Here is a 23,031-nt window from a genome sequence, read left to right on the forward strand (position 1 = left end):
CCATGACAGCACCAATCTCCATATTTGGGCACTTTAAAAACACACCGGGCGCCAGATATTCCCATGTGGACTTGATGGCGGGGGTTTAATGAATGGTATAATTAAAAGAAAAGGTCCGCTCAGACCGGGTTTGCGTCATTTTAATGAGGGCTGAAATGAAATCAACGGCAGCAGGTGAAGGACAGAGGGATAGCGGGCCAACGCGGGGGAATGTACCTTTAATGAAGAAGATGAACGAAGAAGGTCGAGGTCAACGCAGGTGCTCGCCTGGAACTTCATTGTGCATTTTGAGGGTGAGGTATCCCGACGTGCACTCAAGAGACTCCTCCTCCCCTCCTTGTCGTTTTGGCAACTGTGTGAGGGAGAGATAAGTGGTTCAGCCATCCACTCAGGCCTCCCTGTAGCATGATGTTTGATTGACACATGCTAACAAGGTAAGGTGTTGGACAGAATTCGCCCATGACTCAGAGCAAACCGACCTGGGGCACAGCTTCTTGTTCGTTCCTTTTTTTCAGCGTCCCGAGGTGTGCCATTTAACCAGGCAGCTACCACCGCAACACAAGAAGGAAACACAAATATTCAGATTCCAACTAGAATTTCAATTCTGTCTGAATTATTTTATGTTTGTGAGATGTGCTCAATGATTTATTTGTGTCATTTCAATATTCAGAACCAAAACAAGATTGACACGGATGGGAAAGTGGAGCAAACACTTACCATTTGAGCTCAATGAGCCGCTGAAACGGCATTTTTCTTTTCTCATAGGCCAAACATGAGAAGATGCCGAAAATAAAACCAGAGGAATTTGGACCCGTCACTCCTTTCCTGCTGGCTCAAACAGAATTAGATGCACTGACATACATTTTCCCAAATTGTAACTTTTGTGTGTTGTTTGTCTATTGTGTTGTCTGACGTAGAATTAAACTCCTGAGACAACACTTCCTGTAGATGTCCTACACAGCAGGAAATGAGGCTCCGCTGATGCATTGGGTGTTTTTTTTTTTTTTTTAAACCACATTTTGGCACAATTCCCTGTCTTGCTTGGAGGAAACTTTGAAACAGTTGGTCAGCATATTTTCAAATGTTATCAGGCAAGAGCCATTAATTCCCACCCATTTTGATTTGCTGAATGATTTTCAAGCATGGTGGGAATATATCAATCAGATGTCTCATTAGCTGCCCCATGTCAGTGCTAATGTTGTTGCTAATGTTGAATAAATCAGAAGCACTTTCAAATGTTATCGGGGTTTATTGGAAAACCGCAAACATCTCCTGTGGGATGTTGTGTTTTATTGCACAGTGTTTTTTGGCTGTTTGCAGCTGGACAAAGATCCCTGTCATTTGGAATTGTGTGTGACTTGCACAATTCGGAGGCATAGCCACAATTTCATTCTTGTCTGTATGCAACGTTACATTTCAATATACAACATTTGACGGTTGTCTCTCAGTGTTAAAGATCTCCTTTTCACTTTATGCATACATGCAGCAATATTTATATATACAGTCAAGTCAAGTCAAGTCAAGTCAAGTTAAGTTTATTTAAATATACAGCAGATGTTTCGTTGGATTGGGGGGATGGGGATAGTTGCCAGTGTTTGATTTATAAAACTTCGGAACTATATCTGTAGTGGTAACTATTTGGGAAATAAGATATAACAAAAAAACTCAGCAGTTTGTGTAGATAGGAAAATACAAACATTTACGATGAAATGCAAAAATGTTTAACCGTCCTCCTGAGTAAAAGTTGAATAGTGCCAGCGTTACGTTCGCATATACAAAGTACACGGTCAAAACTCCACTCACATCTGTTCACATACATGTGCCAATACAGGAAATTCATCAACATATCCATGCATTGGGCCTTGCAGCTGCTCTAGCCGCTTTAATAACCCAACAGGACTTCTTCCAACAATTGTGAAGGCAAAATTTGTTCTGCTAGCAGCCATCGTTGTGGTTTTCGCATTGACGTAGAAGGCAGACTAACTCTTGCTCACACTTTACACGTGTAGTTTCTCTGATATGCGCTAAACCAAACGCAAAATAAAAAAGTGGAGACCAAACGCCGCTTTTGCATCTTCTGTTCAGATCCTCATTACATAAGACTTTCTAATGCCCATAAATACAGAATTTAAATTACTTGTTTATGTAGTAGTTCATGACTTACCATTTGTAAATTATCTGAATTGATTTTTGTTGATTACAAAAATTGCTGCTTACTACAACACGGTTGAAAAAACATACGTGCCCACCCCGCCCACTTTTAACAGCTCAGCCTTTCTGCTAGTCTAACCGATTCACAAAACACACCAAAGTGCAATTACTCCCCAACAGAAGCCGCGGTTAGAGTTGATTTTGTTCAAATGAATTGGAACACGGTGATTGTTTGATTGTCTATGTGCTGCTGACGTTGGTTTTAAAGATAGGAATGTTCTGGCAAACAGGCAGAGAGGCCTACGCTCTGTTGGCTTGAAAGCTAATTAAGGACTGATTAAAAAAAAAGAAAAAAAAAAAACAGGGGGCCCTTCTCTCCACAGTAATTATCTCCCTTTCAGGACTAATTTTGCCAATCAGTGCCATCTTTAGTTCGGAGAGCAAATTGGGCCATAATCATCATCCTGGAGGAGATCTAATTGCTACTGCTGATTTGGTCCTTATCAGAACCCTGGCTACTTCTATCAGTCATCTCACAGAGCTCATTTATGGAAGATGATGTGCTGGGAAATTAGGCTATTATAAAGTGATGACTAATGATGTTGTCTTAGAGTGAACATTTGACATATTCATGCGTGTGAATAAATCAACCACAGCGAAATAAATTTCACATTTATTGACGTAAAATGTTTGTATAAAAATTAATGTGTTGAATTAACCAATAGAGGCACAGTGTGTAAAGTCGTTTATAGTAGTCTGAATTGGATCAAACGTTTAACATTTTATTATAAACACCACAAATTGTTATTAGAAACAGTCCTTTCATTTGCAAATATAATTGCTGCTTTAAATGCTGTCTGTGAAAAATATATACTTGCATGGATATCATTTCCTTTTCCTGTATTGTAATTCTCACATCCTGCAATTCCAGTGTGCCAAGGTGTCCTCATTTTACATCCTGCCCAATGAAGTCCAGTTTGTCAGGAAATAAACATTGATTCGAAATGCAGCACAAAAAGTTTGTTCTATATGCAATTCATTTAAATACCCTAGATTTTACAATATTAAAAGATTTTAAATACATCCACATGCTTGTAAATATACAGCACAGCCTGCTTTTGAACGAAATCTCAGGATAATCTTAGAAATTTGAAATTAAACAGCACCTATCATGGGGTTCTTCCGTCTCGGATCAGGCTGTCTCGGATCGTCTCTGTAGCCATAGCGGTCCGGGCTGGGCTGCCGGTAGCCGTCTGCTCTGTGTCCTATTACCTCATAGTGGTGTCCTCTGCGGCCAGTACTGGGGGAGGGGAGAACGTCCTGCCCCGAGGCCGTACGGTAGTGCCGTCCGGCATGGGGAGATGAGGTGTGAGGACGTTGATTGTGGGATGCCGCCTGATGGACGGACGGACTTTTGTCACGGTAGCGATCGGGGTAGTCCCTGTGTGCAGATCTAGAGTGGGTCGGGTAATCATATGGGTCCCTCCTGAAAGGAAACAAGTGATAGGGTACTTATTTTGATCTCATTTGTAAAGTGCTGACTGGAATCATTAATTCTACGAATGCTTGCAAAAACTTTGAGTTGTCCAACATGGGGTGGAAACGTTTTATGTTGCGCAAGCTCGCTTGGCTTGCTGTCCAAACATGCCCCACCAGTATATGTTTGCAAGACGTTGTAAAGATAAATAAATAAGAACCTCTGAAGCTGGGCTGAACCAGTTTGCAGAAATGACCCCGAACCTGTTCACACTCACTCACCCACACTCTGCTTTTTGATCATAGAAGTCAAGAGGGAAAAGTCAGAGTTGCTTTCAAGCACTTATGTGATACACAAAGTGATGCTGGCGTAAAATGGCCAAACTGTCTCGACAGTGTGGTCACTTTTCACATAAGTGAAAATATGTGCTGAGTCACACAAAGCTGACTGGGCTTTAGCGAAAGCTAATTGCCTCCCAGCTGAAGCCTCTCCTTGTTTTGCCATCATACCAAAGTGTCTCCACTGTGCAGTCCCGACCGAGTCTGGCTCAGCACCTGTTGACTGGCCAATTAGAATGCTTCACTCACCACAGATTAGACGGCGATTTAGGGAGAGTTGAGCCTTCCCATCAGGATATTCCTGGACTGCGGTGAGCTGGAGCATGTGCGTGTGTGTGTTTTGACCACCCATACAGAGCGGTCGGTACACACAGGTGGTCCCGACAATGAACAGCGCCGCTTTGTCTCTCGGCAGAGGCCGAGTCACAGACACTGAACGTGCTGCCGAGGCTCAAATCAAGCAATGTCAAGATGTTTCCACAAGGATGTATAGTTTAGATTGGCTCAAATGACAATAGTTATGAAGAGGACTCAAATATGAGTCACTGCTTTTTTTTTTTTTTCTTTTCAAAATCAGTCAGTTCATATACACCTAAAAACTATTGGCTGAAATTGGTGGATTTTTTTTTTTATAGTGCATGCAACACTTTAAGTAGAAAGTGTGCAGGATTAAACTTGGAGAGAGAAAAAGTACAGAAAAAAAATATTACAGAGCACTAAAGAATTTCGTCGTGACAAAAGGCATCATAAAAGTTAGGCGTTAGACTTTCCGAAGGAGAGGGCCCCTTGAAAATGAACACTTTCCAGACAGATAGATTTCCATGACTTTTCCTCGGTTTCTCTGAATTTATTTGCATGATACTTTGTTTCTTTGAGTGATTTTTTCCCCTTACTCTTAATCATTTAGAAACTGCATTATGTGTGCGGTTACTGTTCATGAGATAATGATAAATGTGCAAACAAATGAAAAATAAAAAACATTAATAACAAAAATTACAAAGGGGTCACCACATGCAACCTCTTCTTTTTTTGGGGGAAAAACCCTCAGCAAAACAATCTGAAAAGAGCTTCAAACCCAGAAGCTCCGAACTGTGAGATGGATGTGCTAACCACCAGGTCACTCCGCAGCTGTTCGAGGCCACTCTCAAGGGACTATTTAGACTCTCAGCTGTGAATCCAGTCTATCAGTAGATCTATATTGCGGTTATTCATTTGGAATTTATTTCACTACATATCTAATCAACAAGTAGGACATGCAAACTTATTCTGTTGAGGACCTCTTAGTGAACAGTTATGCCAGTGCGTTAAGTTCTTGGCTTCACCCATCCTTCTTTTTTGATGTGTGCTTATCCTATGCAAGGGGTTAGCAGTAAATGACAGGTCAAACATCAAGAGAGAGGCAATTATTCACTCTATGCACAAAGTCTGACGTACGTTTTTCATGTGGAAGGAATGAATTGGAACGAATTTACGCACATGTAAACATAATGAAACATATGAACATACTCACCAAGGTGACTGCCAATACACACATCCATGTGTCTCGACAACATGGGATTTGCATGTTTAATTAATGAATTGCAGAGATGAAGAGAACATGCGGATACATTATAGATGCATATGTGAACGCTACTAACCTGGAAGTCAAACGAAGGGATCAGACACACCCCGAATGCAAGCAATTTAAGGGCAATATGTTAAATTTTGACATCAACTAGACACGTCCACTGGTATGGTTGCCTCTGGAATGAGTTCATGCTTCCATTCATCAGATTTATTACCCCAAATCTAGTTCTTCTTCAGACTCCACATACATAACAAACCTTGAAATCACACAATGAAGTTCAGTTGAATTACACAAGCATCAATGACATCAACCAGGCTGAGCGTCATGGAAGCCATTACGGCGGCCAACTCTAGAAATACTATTAGCCATAGTCGTCTCTGTATTGAGAGTGGGGAGGAACAAAGGTAGTCAGAGGTCATACTCGGGACAAAGGAGAGTGATTGTGCAACAGAAGAAAATCTGTTACATTGCTGTTAATGACAAAAACAGATGGACTTCTCTGTCCATAAACGCAGAAAGGCTCAGTTGCTGTAGCGGCTCGTGTCGAGTTTCCTCGAAGCTTGACAGTTCATATTAAGTTCGCCACATGCCTACACGCTATTCTACTTGCTTCTATTTAGGCTAAAAATGAATGTCGGGGGTTTACCTTTTGACTTCTTTCCAATGCCATGATTTTATTTTCCCTAGCTCAGATAGGACTTGCGGAAAAAGGGATGCAGAAAGGCAGACATAAACAGAGGAGACATACAAATGCGGGTGGGAGGATTTATGGAATGGCAGTATTATTGTAAACAGGTAGCACCACAGGCGTCTCAAAGCCAGCAAAAGATTTTTCATTTCCTACCACTGAACCCGTGAGCTCCAATGCGGTTAGCTGGACAAACATGGCTGTCTCGGAACACCTTCAAAATGGTCAGTCAATAAGAAAGAGTTATGGCACAGCATGGGAACTCAAAGTCCATAATCCCTGCACATTTTTTCATTATGAACCGTTTTTGCTTAAGTCGATCCTTTAAGCGCCTTTTTTATGTTCTTTCAAGATGCGGCAATGTTCTTGTCTAGGCTTCTGACACCTGGAATAATGTGCCCAAGCACCAATGTGGTGCAATTCGATTAAGTCTGAGGTTGGCCCTAATTTCTAAATCGTGGGGTTTTCATGAGACATGAGAATGCCAAAGAAATCCATGATAAAAATATAATCACACGATTGGGAAATTTACCTATTTCGTGGATCTAAAAGTTATCGGCAGTGACATGTTTGCGGCTTATCATTCCGATGATTGTATTGTTTGTGACCGGACAGTCGAGAGTTTACTCTTTGTAGACTGAGAGGCATCACGTTATTCTAATATCACTGAGTGGCTACCAGATGTACTGATAGCATCAGATCAACATGCAATTGGAAATGTATTTCTTTCAAATATTTTGCCACAATGCACCAAAATTACGCAACAAACGTTTTTATTCTCGGTGACCCAAAGGAGAACATCTTCGCAGTGGTGATTGTAAAATGACTTGTTTGCCTTTGTGCAATTTTAGTGTTAGTGTATATTGATTGTATATTCTTTATCTAGTGTTTTTCCATCATCTCTCTTCTAGTAGCCAAAGAGTCTCCAGACTTTTGAGTTAAACTCTGCAGGTGGGTCTTTGCATTCGCTCTTTTTCGCCAGCCACGGCTTCTGCCTACTTTACAACTATTTGCAGAATTAGGGACCTTACAAACAGAACAAGAGAGATTAAGTACTGACCGTGACAACGGGGTGAATCTATTAGGCGTATCGTCGTAAAATACTGTTATTTTCCGTTGGTGTATCAATTAGTTATTCCAACAGAGGGGCAAACAGTATGTTGCAATATCGATTTTTTCCCCCCGTCTCTAGTGTGCTTATGTTTAGTTTGATCCAAATACGAATTGAAATGAAACTTAAATTCCGTGGCTTTGTTCAGAAGCAGGTCAAAAAGATGTAGCTTTGAATAAAACCTTTCTGCAGTCCTCTGAATAAATAAAATATGCACTCACCCCTTTGTCTGCAAGAGGTTGTTGAATATCGTAGTCTCCTCCATTGTGTCAAATTGGTATCTGTGCACTAAGCACTGTGCAGTCAAGTAAAATAAAAGTCAAATTGGTCGTGGTAGAATGAAAAAAATAAAGTACTGAAATGTTAACATCCAATTTGGGGTGACAGATATGGATGCCTTAAAATGCTTGTTGTGACCACATTGTAAACTTGTTCAATTTGCCTTTCCAAATTACAACAAAAAGTGAAATAAAACCTAGTAAAAAAAGAAAAAAAAAGCTTTTTGGTGTGTCACAACATAGGAACTCTTTAAATAAATGGACTTGTAATGGAATGTAAAATTCAAAACACTATTCGAACATTATACTGCTAATGTTATTGAACACACTAATATTATATTAAACGTGACAATCAATTATTTAGTGTTGTCCAAAACTTGCGTAGATCAGCAAGGCTGGAGCATGTTAGACTGCATAAAGCACTTCTGACGGTGAGCTCCATATTTTAAGTGAGTTACACGTTTTTATGTTTAAGATTGCTTGTGACATTTTAACGGTTGATTGCACCGGTGAAAACACGCACTGAGCAGTGACATTGCGACGTCTTCTCCCTGTCCCTCCTCAGTCCCTCATTCAGATGAAGAAAAGTTAGTGTAACGATTCCATTGAGTGTAAATTGATTAGTCATGCCTAAAATGAAATACTCAGCTGCTGTGAGCCTGTTACGTTCATGGCAATTGAGCTGTAAATGAGGCCTGCTTGCATTACCTGAGTGTACGTTATTAAAACCTCGCTCCTTGGAGCCTTCAAAGCCGCTGACTTTGCGGGCTCCTAAGTCTGCGAGGGGCGGGCCAGGACGATGGGAGTCACTATTTCACAAACACCGATCCTACGCATCAATATAACATGATAAAAACAATAAATAAATAAATAAGGTTGTACGGCAACATGGCTGGGCTATTTAGAGAAAGATATTCGTTTTATTGTTAGTTAGAAAAAAGAACAGAGAGGTAGAAAATACAAAATAACAATAATATATAGCTTAAATAAACCCAAAATAAATATGAGTAATTTCTGAAAGACTGTTAAAAGAAGTGTTAAAACGGTGATTTAGCAATACTGCAATTTTTTTAAAGTTCGACCATTGTCAACTTATCCATTGTGCAGAAGGCTCCATCGGCCCTAATCCAATCACCTGCAGGCAATGGTTCAAGGGAGGGGCTGTGATTGGATAACCTGGGGCTGGGTCACTGCGCCCCTGACCCGCTGCTTTGAATTGCTAATGATTTTAATGTTGTCCATATGTCGGCTTGCAGCGTCCGGCTGGGTATGTACCCTTCAGCTAACGGCGAGGCAGCCAGGAAGCTTAGTAACACTCTAATCTTCCCTGGGGCGAGGCTCTCCGTGCCACCATTCCCTGAACACACTTAAATTCCTGTTCACTGGACTGCCGTGCACAAACTCCTCTTCTTTTGAGTGCAGGCTGAACTTGGATTTGACAATATGACATATGACACCGGAGAAACATGACAGAAAATTGGTAGATTTCGAAACGAGGCATCACCGCACCCAGTTGTGCTTTCCTTTGCAGAGATGAATTTGCATCGACAGACTGCGAGTCTCACTGTACTTTGCCTCTGTTTCAAGCCATTTTCTCTCTCCATGTGATCCCATCTGTGAGGTGCTTTGCTAGTAAATTATCCAAACACTCCCAAACGCACTCATGTTCACCCCCCACACACTCTCTCCCCCGGCCAGCTCGACACAAAGGCAGCCCAAATGGATGCTAATGAGAGACAGGCCAATGGCAAAGCCACGCTCATTTTGCGAGGAAATAGCTTTCAATAACGGCGGCACCCGAGGGGATTTAGTTCAACCTCCGCTGCTACAGACATATTCTATTCACTGCTGTATTTGTGAGCTTTCCTCCTCCTCCACCGCCTTTTTTTTATCACCACGATGAAGAAACAAAGCAAAACAACACTTAGAAGATATTTTGTCTCCTCCTCTTATGGTCATGTTTAGCGTCACACTTCACAGTTCTCTTTCTCTTGCCTTTTATCGAACTTCTTGAGGCAAATTAATACTGCACGTGAAGGATAAGCAGCAGGTGAAAGGCTTAGAATACTTAGAATCACTAAAATATGGCTTGAATTTCCCTCTTCGTCACCAGCCTGTCGCAGGTCACAAAAAATAACATTTGCCACCCGTATTCACACCTATAGACAATTTTAGGTCGCTGAACCTAACGTGTATATTTTTGTAAACGGTAAGGAAGCCAGAGTAATTGGGTAAGATTTGAATCCGAACTTACCAATAGTGTGGCAGATGTGCAAAGTCATCAAATATATATATTTGGTCATCCAAATCAAAACATTAAATATGTATAATCTGTCAATTGGGTCGCAGTACAGATTAGAATCCTAACTTGAAGTCAGTCCACATAGTTTAATTAAAAAAAAAAGTTGGGTCTTAACTATCCAATGTCATCAGGTCTCGTTTGAATTCTGACTCGTTCTTCTGTTCAGTGATGTGCCCTCTTGGTTGGCTGCCTGCTTTCCGTTATATCAGGCGGCCCAATAAGCCGTGAAATGACTTTTCTCTCTCCTCATCTTCCTACCGAGGTCCTCTCTACATTCACCTTGCAGCCTTGCGTCCCTCTGTTGCGTGGCGCTAATGTGAAAGCGTCTACAGAGAACTGATGAGCCACGCGTGTTTACGTTCCTAATTTGACAGGAGAGCAGCTAAACAAACATAAGGAGTGAACACTGCAGCAGTGAAGCCACACGAGAGGCTGCGCGTGCCTGACAAGTGCTGAGCGTCCTCGGGCTGGTTCTACGCGCAAGCTTCCTGCTCTCTGGAGACCTGATCAGTCCTATTCCTGGGATGAGTAGACACTCCCAAGGCAAACACTCCAGATTTAATTATGAGCTCCAAAGAGGATTAGCCTGGGCCGCGTACGTCTGTGTGCATGTGTGCGTGCATTTGGGAGGAGGGGTGAGGGGGGCCACAAAGATCGACATAATCCTGTCTTCTCTTCTTGCATTGATGAAGAAATACTAGCTCTTACCTAGTGTGTGTGGCGTGCGGCCGGTCCAATTCTTCATACAGGTGCGAAGGTCGCGATTCATCACCTCTTGGTGCCACCTGCAAGAGAAAGATGATACTCAAAAAACAAGTCTGGTCAGTCTCCTACTTAATGGAGTAAATAACATGCAAAACTGCCCTGAAATGTCAAGTGGGATAGGCTTAGGCATGAAATAATATTTAATATCTACCGTATTTTCCGCACTATAAGGCGCACTGGATTATAAGGCGCACCTTCAATGAATGGCCCATTTTAAAACTTTGTCCATATATAAGGTGCACTGGATTATAAGGCGCACCTTCAATGAATGGCCCATTTTAAAACTTTGTCCATATATAAGATATATACAGTTGGCCCGCGGGCCGGACTTCGGACACACCTGCTGTAGTGGCTCAATATTGGTCCATATATAAGGCGCACCTGATTATAAGGCGCACTGTCGGCTTTTGAGAAAATATGAGATTTTTAGGTGCGCCTTATAGTGCGGAAAATACGGCAATTTAAGTGTCTTATGGTTCATTATTTAGCCCAACACCCAACGAATGTGATTTCTCCCTACGACCCATGCGAAAACGCATCGCCATGCAAACTGACAACATCAAATTAGCCTAAGAAAGGAGAATTAAAACGTCCTTTTGGAAGACATTGAAAAATCTCTCTTGATCATAGCATTTTATTCACATCATCCGTACATTTTGAAAAATATTTGCATGTGCTCTCTGGTATCAAACAACAAAGTAGCAAAGATTGGAATGCTCCACATGTGGTAAGACAAACACATGGAACCACAAGCGAGCACTGCGCCCTCATGATGAACATGTGCGTGTGTGTTTTCTGCAAACAACAAAAACAACAGAGTAGGGTGGAGGGGGCACAAAACCTACCACCCACTGATTAAAGCCATTTGCGGGCGCATACAGTCAAACTACAAATGCAATTTTGGCGCATATTTGCGTTTTCACGCCAACTCGTAAAAGACCAGCCACACGTTTTCCACCTCCTCTTGCTGGTCATGATTACAGACATTGTATGCAGTTGTTGGACAGGCGGGCGATTCAGCTTGCACACACCTTAAGATGTTTTTTTTTTTCCTACCGTGGTCTCAGTGTCACATAAAAGTAATAAATAAGAAGAAACCATGAGGGAAGGTTTACGAGGGCAGTGAGAACAATGCTAATTTTATGAGACCTTCAAAGAAACCAGATTTTGAAGAGTTATACAGCACCAACTCAAAAAGAGGGGGGACTCACTTTCCGTGATTTCTTTTACCGCAAAGTAAAGAAGCTGAAAAGCAGCTCATGAAGGAGGACTGTGTTGAATATACCATACATTTCTAAATATAATGCATCATAAACAAAGAAATGACCATCTTGGCTCAGTATTTTCTTATTTCTTATTTTCTTTCACCCACCGCAAAGTAAGAGAATCGAGCAAATGTGATTGAACTGAATAACCGCGAACCAATTACAGTCAGCAACTCTCTGGGGCACATATAGCAAACGAGACATCATGACTGAACATCAAATAATGTCACGATTGTGAAGGAAATTGCCATGGCCGCTGGAGCTGCGGTATATTGTGATTATTATAAGAATATTAATGAGAATCGTAAAGAGGGAAAAAAAGGAGACTTGGATGGTAAAGAGTGCGGATATTCGTGAGAGAACTTTCCACAGAGAGGGAAGTGTGTTTAGCTAAATTGAGAAAAAAAAGTATTTGTTTGTTGATTATATTACCATAATAGCCTGAAGAAATTAGCCCATTTAAAATCAAACACATAAACCAACACAAGATGCTTTTCAGACACATTCTCATTCATCCAAACTTGACAGCCACTTTTAGTGACAAAAAAAAGTCAAGGTCATCCTGGCGGGCAAATATTGCTCCAAGATTGAAGTGGGAAAAAAATTAAACTGCAAATAGATATGTGGCTGCTTGGTGTAAGAATTTGGAGGTCTTACAAAGCAGAATCTTCCAAGCAGATTTCAATCAGCGAATCAGACAACAATCTCCATCTTCTAAAATAATCTCTCTTAAAAAAAAAAAAAAAAGTAGCAGGAAACCAAACCAGGACAAACGAAGCACAAACGAAACAGACTACGTTCCTTAAATTTTGCATGGGGCGGGGGACCAGCTTCACGCAGGTGTGAGCACAGACTAAGTCTTCTCCATTTTCCCCAAATTAGAGAGCTTTGCTTTGACGGTGCCAGATGAGACTGAGGGCACACACACACACGGGCGGCACAGCTGTCACATTCATCACCAAGTATTGCTGGAGCTCAGGAAATGAATTTCTTGGAGCACTACGGGACTTTGATGCAATGTTGTGATGCTCACATCTACAACAAGAGTCCAAATGCTTCGACAGAAAGCCAGCCCAAGCTTTTTTTCTGCCACTGAGTCACACAGATTGGTTTTCTCCAAGCAGCTTTCCTCAGCCGTCGCTTTTCAAATAGCATAATAAGGATCCTGCAAAGTATCGCCTTTTTTTGTTCCTTATTCTATGTCTCTTTCCTCAGCTTCCTCTCACCATCGTAGATGCTAATTAAGCATGTCTCTTGCATGTATGGACTATCATCATCCACAAGCCTTGCTTTGCTAAGTGGCACTTTTCCCCCCACTATTGAGCAGATGCTCACTCACCTAGACCATGACGAAACAACAGAAACAGGAAATTATGGCTGTAGCCCTCCGGCACACAAAATGTTGACATATTAGCATGTGCGTGTGTAAAATGTTACCGTATTAGCATGTGCATGCGTGTGGCCATAGCAGTGGCCCTGAGGTGTTTCTTTACTCGGGCAAGTTTGAGTAGATGTATTACTCTGAGCTCCAACTCAAGGTTGTGATGACCACATCCTCCCATAAGTACTAAAACAGATTTCTGATCAAATTCACAGCAAAGCAACCGTGTAAACAAGAAAGTGGATCATCTGCATATTTTTTGCATTAGGGCCAATTTTGGTCCGCATAAAATAGTCATGTGCATCGACTTCATGTTTGTTGCTAATTATCTTCACATTAAACAATGTTTATGCATCATTGCAATTGCCGTCTGGATGTATTTCAGAAAAAAGGTACCGTATTTTCCGCACTATAAGGCGCACATTCAGTGAATGGCACATTTTAAAACTTTGTCCGTGTATAAAATATATACATTTGGCCCGCGGACCGGACTTTGGACACACCTGCTGTAGTGGCTCAATATCGGTCCATATATAAGGCGCACCTGATTATAAGGCGCACTGTCGGCTTTTGAGAAAATTGGAGGTGCGCCTTATAGTGCGGAAAATACGGTATATTACTGTATCACAACATTCCCTCTAAATGGCTAAATGGAACAAAAAAAGTCCATCAACTGTCGCTCAAGCCCAGCTAGAACCTCTTGAATCGGACACATATTACACACAGCTCTTTGCCTTGGGCCAGTTATGATATTTGTCGGCCCGTGTAAGGAAAGCGAAGGGTACCTGAGCAGCATCGGAATAAAGGGACTTGAAATAAAAGCAAGCAGAAGGGAGTACGTGCCGAGCCCGAGGGAAGTTCCGCACAAATGACAGCCGAGAGGAATCCGTGGATGGAATGACTGATGGTGACTTTGTTTTAAAATGAGAAAACTCATGCTCGCACAGTGGGTAAGGAAATCTCACACTAGAGTTCAACTTGTTTTTCTGTCTGGGAGCCGGTGCTGAAGAAAGTGAACGTGGCCTGTTCCTCTGCATCTGGTCCTGCTAACTTCTTCAAGGTTATTCTGGGTTTATGGTGGAAGAAAAAAAAACATGTGGTGTGGTGTGTGTGTAATTACACGGGCCAAAATAGTGCAATCGTCCGGTTTAGAGAGCAAGCTGTCCTTTAATTAGTGCTGGATTTGAGTTGTGCGCCCGGTTACACGTGTAAAGGGGTGAGAGTGACAGTAAAAGGCCACGGTATGTTTTGTGATCTCAGAGGAGGTCCAAGGTCCAATGCATCTCTTTAGTTAGCCTATTATGAGCTAGTCCATTTCTACATGGGTGTGTGCACAGAAGCTTTCAGTCTGAATGTTTCCTGCTTTTGCACTTTTAACTGTGGCCAAAGTTGAGGTGACACAGATGGTGAGGTTGTGTGTGCATGGGTGTTGCCCGTCAGTGTATGATTACGGCGCGTGTTTGCGGAATATCACATGGTAAAAACTACGTGGTTTGTTGGAGTCGGCCACGAATTCGTTTTATACTCAAATGTGCTTGGAAAGCTGCAACCCCAACTTTAACCGTTACGCTTTGACCAACAATGCGGCTTATTTGCAGATTCTCCTGATGCCAGGAGCGTAACATTCTCATCTATTCTTAGTTTCTCCTTAATTCAAAAAAACAGTTGTGTTTACGCTTAAAGAATTTTTCAATAAGCCCCATGGTAAGTGTTAACTGCTCCTGTGTTGAATTCTAAACCCGTCACGTCAAGACATCTGGATCTGCATGGATTAGTATTGCACTTTATATTTCGATGCATAAAATTATATGCTCTACATAAAAAAGACACTACGAGTGCTACCACCAATGCATTTATTGTTAGTGTTAGTGTATGTCACAAATATATTTATTCTAAATTGTACGGGATTTGTAAAAGGTTTGCAAGGCATATCAAGATGCAAAACCAAACAAAGTTAATCAGGATCCGATTTGAATCTCATTGAACTGATTCAGATTTATTTATTTATGCCAAAACACACTAGCTTGGATGTTGTTTTTAATTTATTCTCTTTGACCCAGAAAGAATCAGGATACAATTATTTTATGTTCTAGATTATGTCTCAGCTCACTTAAGTCTATGTTTGGCATTTGACAACGCATTTAGAGTTAATGTCAGTTGTGCTTCGATGCTATTTTTGTAGAACAAGCTTGATAGGGGAATTCTCCTACTTTAAAACATCATTCTGACATCAGAAACCATCAATTGTCTCTTCCTGTCCTGTTGTACTTCCTGTCAATGCCTCTGTCAGTGCCTCCGTCTGGTCCCTTCTGCCTCCTCATGACAATCCAGCTCCCGTTAGATGCTGTCATCTTTCCATATTCCCCTCTAGGCTTCATTTTCTTCTGATTTTTTGTGGCTTTTCTCTGTTGCTCTGTCATCTTTTCAACTTCCCTTGTTTTCCCCTCACAAGTCTTCTTGCTCCCCATATTCAGTTTTAGCTTCCTATTTCTGCCTCCTCCTGCTCTTTTGTCTGCAGGAGCAGCTTTTCAGTGGGCCACAAAACCTTCCAGCAGCAGGCTTGCACAGTGGGGAACTGCTGGCCCGCACATCATCTAGACTTCTCCTCGGCCTGAGATGCTCCCAACACAAGCTTTGCTACTTTTCAGGACAAAGTAGCTGGTTGTTTGGACACAGTGGGTGGGAGCTGATGAATCCCACCGAAGAAACAAGCTGTTGCTGCGTTGGAGGGGGTGCTGAGCGGGGATTTGGTGATAGCAGGTGACAGTAACAGAGATAATATTTTTCTGATGTCTCTAGTGTATTCGTTACAGATAAAAAACTACGAGGGGCTTTGCCTGCGGGCATGAAGCACCATGCGCAGATCAGCCGCACCCTGAATGTGTGCTTGCATCTGCGAACAAAACGTAAGCCATCGCTCACCATGACAGGCGGGTGTGCGTTTACTTAATGATGTGGGGGTTTATTTATGAAGTCCTGACCAAAATGAAGGAGGGAGAGAGGTAGGGTTGGGGGAAAAGTGCGTGAGGAAGGAAGGGGGCGGTGGGTGGTGGCGGGAGAAGCAGAGACAGCCCAAGGATGCGACATTAAAATATCATCAAGGTGATGGATGCCCGTACCACACACAACATTAAAAGGGAATGCAAAAAAACTGATGCTCAAATCAGGATATGTGGTAATGACTGGCGAGCATGTGACGCCCTGTAAGTACGAGTTCCTGACATTTTATTACAGTGTCAAATGTACTGCCGGTATCACGCAATAAAAAATTGGTAGATGGTGATGCATGCATTGCGATCATCAAACATTTCTGACAGCGGAGTAGACATCTTTTTTGTTTTGTGAAGTCACAGTCAGCAAAATTGGTCAGGTCGAGCAGAGGTGGGAGTAAGTCACCTATACTCAAGTCACAAGCAAGTCTCACGCAGTTACTGTGGGAGAAAAAAAAAAAAAACGAGTCGAGTCACCACTAAATTTCAAGCAAGTCAAAAGTCAAGTCGTGCAATCTTGGTCAGAGCAAATATTTGAGGGATAAGTGATTTTTCCCCCAACATTAACCATCGTGTATACGCATTAATAAGGTAAATAAAACAACTGAGATTATGATTGATTACATTTATTGCACTAAATTGTTTTGAAGTTGCATTTCCAACTCAACTTTACTTCTTATTACCTGTTCAAATCTTTTTTTCCATTTATTTGATCGATAACTTGTATACACAAACTGCACTGCACCGCGTATTATAAAAAAAAAAAATTCTTGGGGTGAGATGCACTTTTGTTTGTTTTTTTTTTTTTATATTTCATAATGCAAAGAGGTCCGATACACGTATTTGTATAATGCTGCTAGCGCAACTTTTTTACACTAGCAATTTTGCTTAACTGTGCTTCAGTGATTACACAGGACTCCCTTGTAAACGAGGTTTTTAATGTAAATGGGACTTTTCTGGTTAAATAAAGGTTAAATAAATTGGTGTCTACGTTTTACGAAAGTTTTTATAGAGCATCTTACCCTTAGGTTAGGTTACTTAGCTGTACTTATATGCACTTATTAGTTCGGGCCATTTTCACGTACATTCAACCTACAAAAAAGGCAAATATTTCACCACACCTGAAGGCGTTAAAAGTGATCTAGTCAGTTGGCCCTAACAATTAGCAAATAATATCCTTATTTATTTTTAGGGAAGTTGTTAATCTTAAAGAACTACTGAGGCAAGGTCAAATTTAGCATACTAAGTTCAGGCAAAAATGAAATATGTCATGTTCTTTGCAACTTAATTGACATTTCTACCAGTAAAGACAGACAGGCATTTCCATAAAGATATAGATGATGGGGAGAGATTGTCATAATTAGAAGTGTGACCTATTCACAGACACAGGGAACATGGGAGAAAGGGGCAAATTAGATGGGCACAGATAGAAGGAACAAGTATGCGGAGGAATGAAGAGGACTACTTTTAGATTTATGGACCCACACTGATCTACACACACACTCATGCACACACAGACTTTTAAAAGCCAGGGTCAAATACACTCAGTTGAGGCTCGCCGCACACCTTCTGCACATGCAGACTAGTGAAAGAATAAACAGAGGACATGAATAGATACTGTAACCAGACTCTTTAGTTTATGTCAGTGTTGTACTCGGGATCAACCAGCTCAAATGAGCAACGAGAGACACACTCACCTTTGCTTTTAAAAGTGTATGAAAAAAAAGAGTGAGCGAGAGGTACTTCTGTCCTTGAGCTGAGAAGCTTGTGAAAAAAAAACCTTTTAACCAGCCAAGGCTAGAGAAATAGTAGCGCATAAAAACGCAGCTTGGCGGCTCAAGGGTTGATCGTGCAAGGTCGATATATACAAGTGAATGCCACACTCAAGTACTGTAGATGCTGCTCTCATGCATGAAGAGGAATTCACAAAAAATGGGGATATTACATGGCAAATTGAAGGCAAGAAACTCTACAAAAATAGTCAAGTCACTCCTGCAAACAGGTTGGATGAACATGGGAGAAGAAGAAGAGGATGGCGAGCAGAAGATGTGTTTATGTATCTCGTTATAAAATGGAATCTTCCAAAGTGACAACTGTAAGATTTTTTTTTTGCCCCGCAAGGAAGACTTGAAGAAGTGTGGGTGTATTTTGAGCGTTGCAAAAGTATTGACAGAGAACAGAATATTTATTTATATACGCCTACTGTTTTAATGTTTTACCAATATTGGGACAATAACGGCTCTGATCATTGTGATCACTATAATAAGGATATGTAAAAAATAATTATACACCTAAATATACCCCGGCATATGTCTGCATTTTCTTTTAGGATTTATTCTTAGCATTAATTTAGCATTACTTTAGTTATTTTCAAAACAACGCTAGAAATTGCTAATGTCAATCCAAAATCTGCTTTGAAAAGCATCAACGGGTGGTAACACACTTCCTTTATTTGTAAATATTCTCCATTGTCTCACTCAAAATAACAATTCATCCTTTCCTATTTTAGATTCATCTTTTCCTGTGTTACTTCCGCAACGTTTTATTGTTTTGAATTTCCCGTTCTCACGATGTGTGCGTATGTGATTGGGAGTTTCATTAGGGGACAAACATAACTTTTAATACTTACGACTGGCAAAGCTGCCTTTTATGGGGTTAAAAAAAAAAAAAACGATCAGAGGGTACACCCACGCCGGCTGCGCTTTAATTGTATCAACGTTTGGATAACAAGAGAATGCCGGGCAATAGAAGGGAGCGATGCAGGGTGCACGGGGACGTGTAATGAGCAACACAGGCCTCAGGCCACAAAGAAAGCAGCTGTGTTGTGAGACTACGAGTGGCTAATGACGATCAGCGTATACGGCTTCACTGCTCAGTCAACAGAGATGACTTTGAAGAAAGGAAAAACCCACAGCAGGAGGCAGGTTGAAGTTAGGCAGTAAATCCATCCCATAATTCCAACCATCCATGCCACTGGTTGTGCCTTGGAGCCTTGTGAAATATGAAATCAACTCTGATTCACTGTGGTCAGGTCAAAGTATAGTACGACTTTCAGCATTTGGGGATTTACCATTTCAAAAAAATCCTCAATCAAAAATGCCTGATAAGTGTCTATTGATTGCCATGAAGCGTTAGAGAAGTCGGCATTTTCTTCAAATCGATCAAGACTCAGACACAAGACAACTGAGTGGACTGGTCAGGAGAAGCCATTACAGAGCACAGATGGATAGTGACATCAACAATAATAATAATGATGATTTTTTTTTATACTGTTCTTGTCATGGTACAGATGAAATGTCACCAGCCTAAAAGTTGTTTCCATAAACGGAATGAAGAGAAGAGCAGGTGCTGCCTGGAAGCCATATGCCACCTGCAAATGTTAACGTGTGAGCTGAAAATAGCTTCAGTGGAGAACATGGGGGTCGGAGGAGCAGCTTGTTAAGCAGTTTTTTTTACTTCATGTGGATTTTGATCACCAAAACCATTTCAAATGAGATCTCATTTCTATTCATTCACCTCAAGTAAAGTCCCACTCACCCGGTGTGGATCGTTCTCCAGCACTCTACGTCGCGCTGCGTCCAGCTCCTCATATCCTGGAGCTGCCCGGGCCTGAGGGTACTCCCGCCGCATCCCCTGGGACCGCTGATCACTGTAGTGAGATGCATAAGTGCATTAGTGATATGAACTGGCAGTGTTTGGAGTCAAACAGCAAATATGGATCCAAGCACATTGAAAGTCTGCTCAGACTAAAGCAGGGAAATGAAAAGCTAGGAGGAACATGATACACTCAGCATCATCTTTTGGCTGGTAACGAGTCCATCGTGATTGATAGGCAGATAGATAGCATTCACAAAATCATGCATCTGAATCTGAAGGGAACATTGAGGTGGAAAAGTAAAAAAAGTTCAACACCCAATGGAGTTGTAACACAACAATTTGGAAGTCCTTCTTGTAGCTGGAATGCTCTGACCTGCTGGAGGTATTGACTTTGACAGCACAGTTCGGTAGTAGGTATAGAGGTTCACTAAGGAAGTACACAGCCTTCACCTTTAACTCTCTTCGTTGTGCGTTGGTGTGCATATGTGAGTGAGGACAACCTTAGAAACCCATTTAAAAACGGCAGTTTAGTACGTGGGAAAGATGGTGACCCTCTTGTGATTTAATGAAGCTCTTTGGAGAGCAAGGAGAGACGGCTGACTCATACACTTCTCTGTGCCAGTATCGATATGCAAAGTGTTGCCATCATTCAACTCACGAGTGTGTCTGCAAAGTCCTCGCCAATGTTTGTCAATTGGCATTAGACCACGTGATGCTAATTGGTGCATCTTGAGAATTACTTAATTGGTTCCTTTCAATGGACGGCTAATCAATACCAAGCTATGTGCTGCTGCTTTTGTGGTTAAGTTAACAGAAACTAGGTTAGTCTTGGAATTGCTTTGTTTATATTTGAGCCTCATTTGGGCGTTTTAATGCTTGAAAATTTCCTTTTTTTTTTTGCAATTGTAGCATCCTAGTGAAAATGTATTTAGACAAATTGATGACGGTACATTGTAAAGCTTTTAATGTGGGCGGAGCATGGTGTCAAAAAGCGACCCCAGCCCGAGTTCATATTTGGACAAATCAACACTGAAGCAGACAAATATTCCATTACATGACACCCATCTTGGGCCAAGCCCATTAGCCAATCCCTGGTCCCTTAATTAGGGGCTTCCGTTGTGATAAGAAATGAACAACACTAATTATGTCATTACAGCTACGGCTGTCATGAGCGACAATATCAAAATTATCATATTAATAGCGGACGACAGGCTTATTCAAGATTGAAGTAAGGGGGGCTTTATTTCAAACACTGACAGCAAAGTTCTTTTATCCCTTTATTTGAGGACTCCAATCATAAATGTGTGGTTGACACAGTAAAGAGGCATTAATCTGCATAGACGAGTAAAAGCTATGAGACATACACACTGAGAGCAAAAATGAGAGGACAGAATGTGAGGTAACAAGTTTCTTCTGTCTTCAGTATCTTTGTGAAGGAGGAGACTAATTAGAAGTTGTCTGATGCCACCGGTTGACCTCTATACTTCTCAACACTGATTTAGAGACAACACACACTCGGAGGAGGAAGGCGAGGAGAAGCTCAAGGTGGAAAGTTTTCTTTGCTGTCTGGATCTTGGAGGTAAGCAAACATGAAAGTACGCGATGGCGATTGCCAGATGAGCTCGGAGGAGCTCCCTATTTGGAAGGCAACAAAGAGACAGGCACTGCAAACAATCAGGAGGGCATCTTTTATACTTTTGTCAGTCTCACTGAAAGCTAAAACTGCTTCTCGGCACGCTCGTTAAAAGAACACAAGTCGGAAAATTCTACAGTTTTCAAAAATTCATTGCACTTTCTGTATTGATAAATTGATTCATTTTGTGAGTCCTTTTTTTTTTTTTAGTTCGTGTGAGATGAAAGAACAGATCTCTAAAGAAATAGATTTTGTTGCGTCTTTCGAGAACACTAACAAACAGTGTGTCATTTGTCTTTTTTTTTTTTTTTTAAACTTAGCTCACTGGGTTTTTTTTGTATTTTGTAAAGACAAGTCTTCTACTGCTCTTCTATCTTCTATAAAATGAAGGAAAGCAGAAATATAGTTCTATTTAAAAAAATGTATAAAGGAATAATGTTTTCTAATTACCAAAAAGAGGAAAATGAAGGTGACTACTGTCAAACGTTGGGATTATAAACTGTTTTTGTTGTTTTCTTTTCTCCTTTTGTAGTTTAATGTTCTCACTCGGAACTACTAAGTGATGGATAGGGGTAGGACATGATAAGCTTAGGCTTCTTCCTACTCCTTTTCGAACAGTGATGTATATTGTTTGTTTTTATTGTTTTTTATTCTTTAAATCATGTTCAAAATAAAGATTAATTCATCATCATATGTATCTCCACTCCCACTCCCTGGCCCTGCTACAGTATGACAAGGGCCCTCTGCCTTAATACCTTTTGACAAGCATAGCTAACCTTTTCCTGCTACAGGTCAGACTCTCGTACGGCGCTAATCAAATGCGACGCCCATCACGACATGCACCTGCCATCTGAGGCACTAATGAAACTGTCCCAGCAGTAAAATAGGCGGCCACTTGGGAGTCCACTGTTCATAGCCTGACAGGATGAGGGGTGTGGTGGTGGTGGGGGGTGGGCTTCCTCTGTGGATGACTTGACTTCAAAAAACTGTTGGATAAAGCTGCATTGCAATAAGTGTTTCACCATGCCTCTCATCTCCCAGACGGAACATCTTTATTTGCACCAATAAAATGTAAACGCTGAGGGGAAGCAGGTGGGCTGTTTCCGGGGAATACAGTAAGCTCAAGACAGACACGATGGCGGGTTCCGTATTTTTTGCAGAATTGTTTGATTCTAATTTTAACCAAATTTTTTCACAAAGCTTTCAAAATGTGCAGTATATTCTGACTCCTGCCATGCATATCTTAGAATGTCTTGCATAACATTTTCCAGTGCCTCACATCTGTATTTTCAGTTTACAGCTCACAAAGCTGCTCACTCCAAATGAGTCAATCATACTTCTTGATCGTTGGTGTATTTTTACAAAAGCACACCATGAAAATGTTACTAATTGAAGTGGGATTAGTTTTAATTGAAGACATTTCTTCATTTAAACAAAGCCACCACACACCAAGAGATATAAGGCTGAATGGCAGCTCCATGCCCCGGG

At 41.3% G+C, this 23,031-nt stretch overlaps 1 protein-coding gene across 1 annotated transcript in view; it reads right to left on the minus strand.

The window, feature by feature from the left end:
* Positions 1-2,812: 2,812 nt before the first annotated feature.
* Positions 2,813-23,031, minus strand: part of LOC148401610 (partitioning defective 3 homolog B-like) — an 81,605-nt gene continuing 61,386 nt past the window's right edge. Inside the window, exons 22-24 of the mRNA XM_088357061.1 lie at positions 19,851-19,962; positions 10,621-10,697; positions 2,813-3,637 (exon numbers count right to left, since the gene is read on the minus strand). Coding sequence (XP_088213187.1) covers positions 3,307-3,637; positions 10,621-10,697; positions 19,851-19,962 — 520 coding nt within the window. The 3' untranslated portion in view covers positions 2,813-3,306. The remainder of the gene's footprint in view (positions 3,638-10,620; positions 10,698-19,850; positions 19,963-23,031) is intronic.

This window comes from Syngnathus floridae, chromosome 2 (genome assembly GCF_059516105.1).
Source record: "Syngnathus floridae isolate MCC-2025c chromosome 2, RoL_Sflo_1.0, whole genome shotgun sequence".
NCBI lineage: Eukaryota > Metazoa > Chordata > Actinopteri > Syngnathiformes > Syngnathidae > Syngnathus > Syngnathus floridae.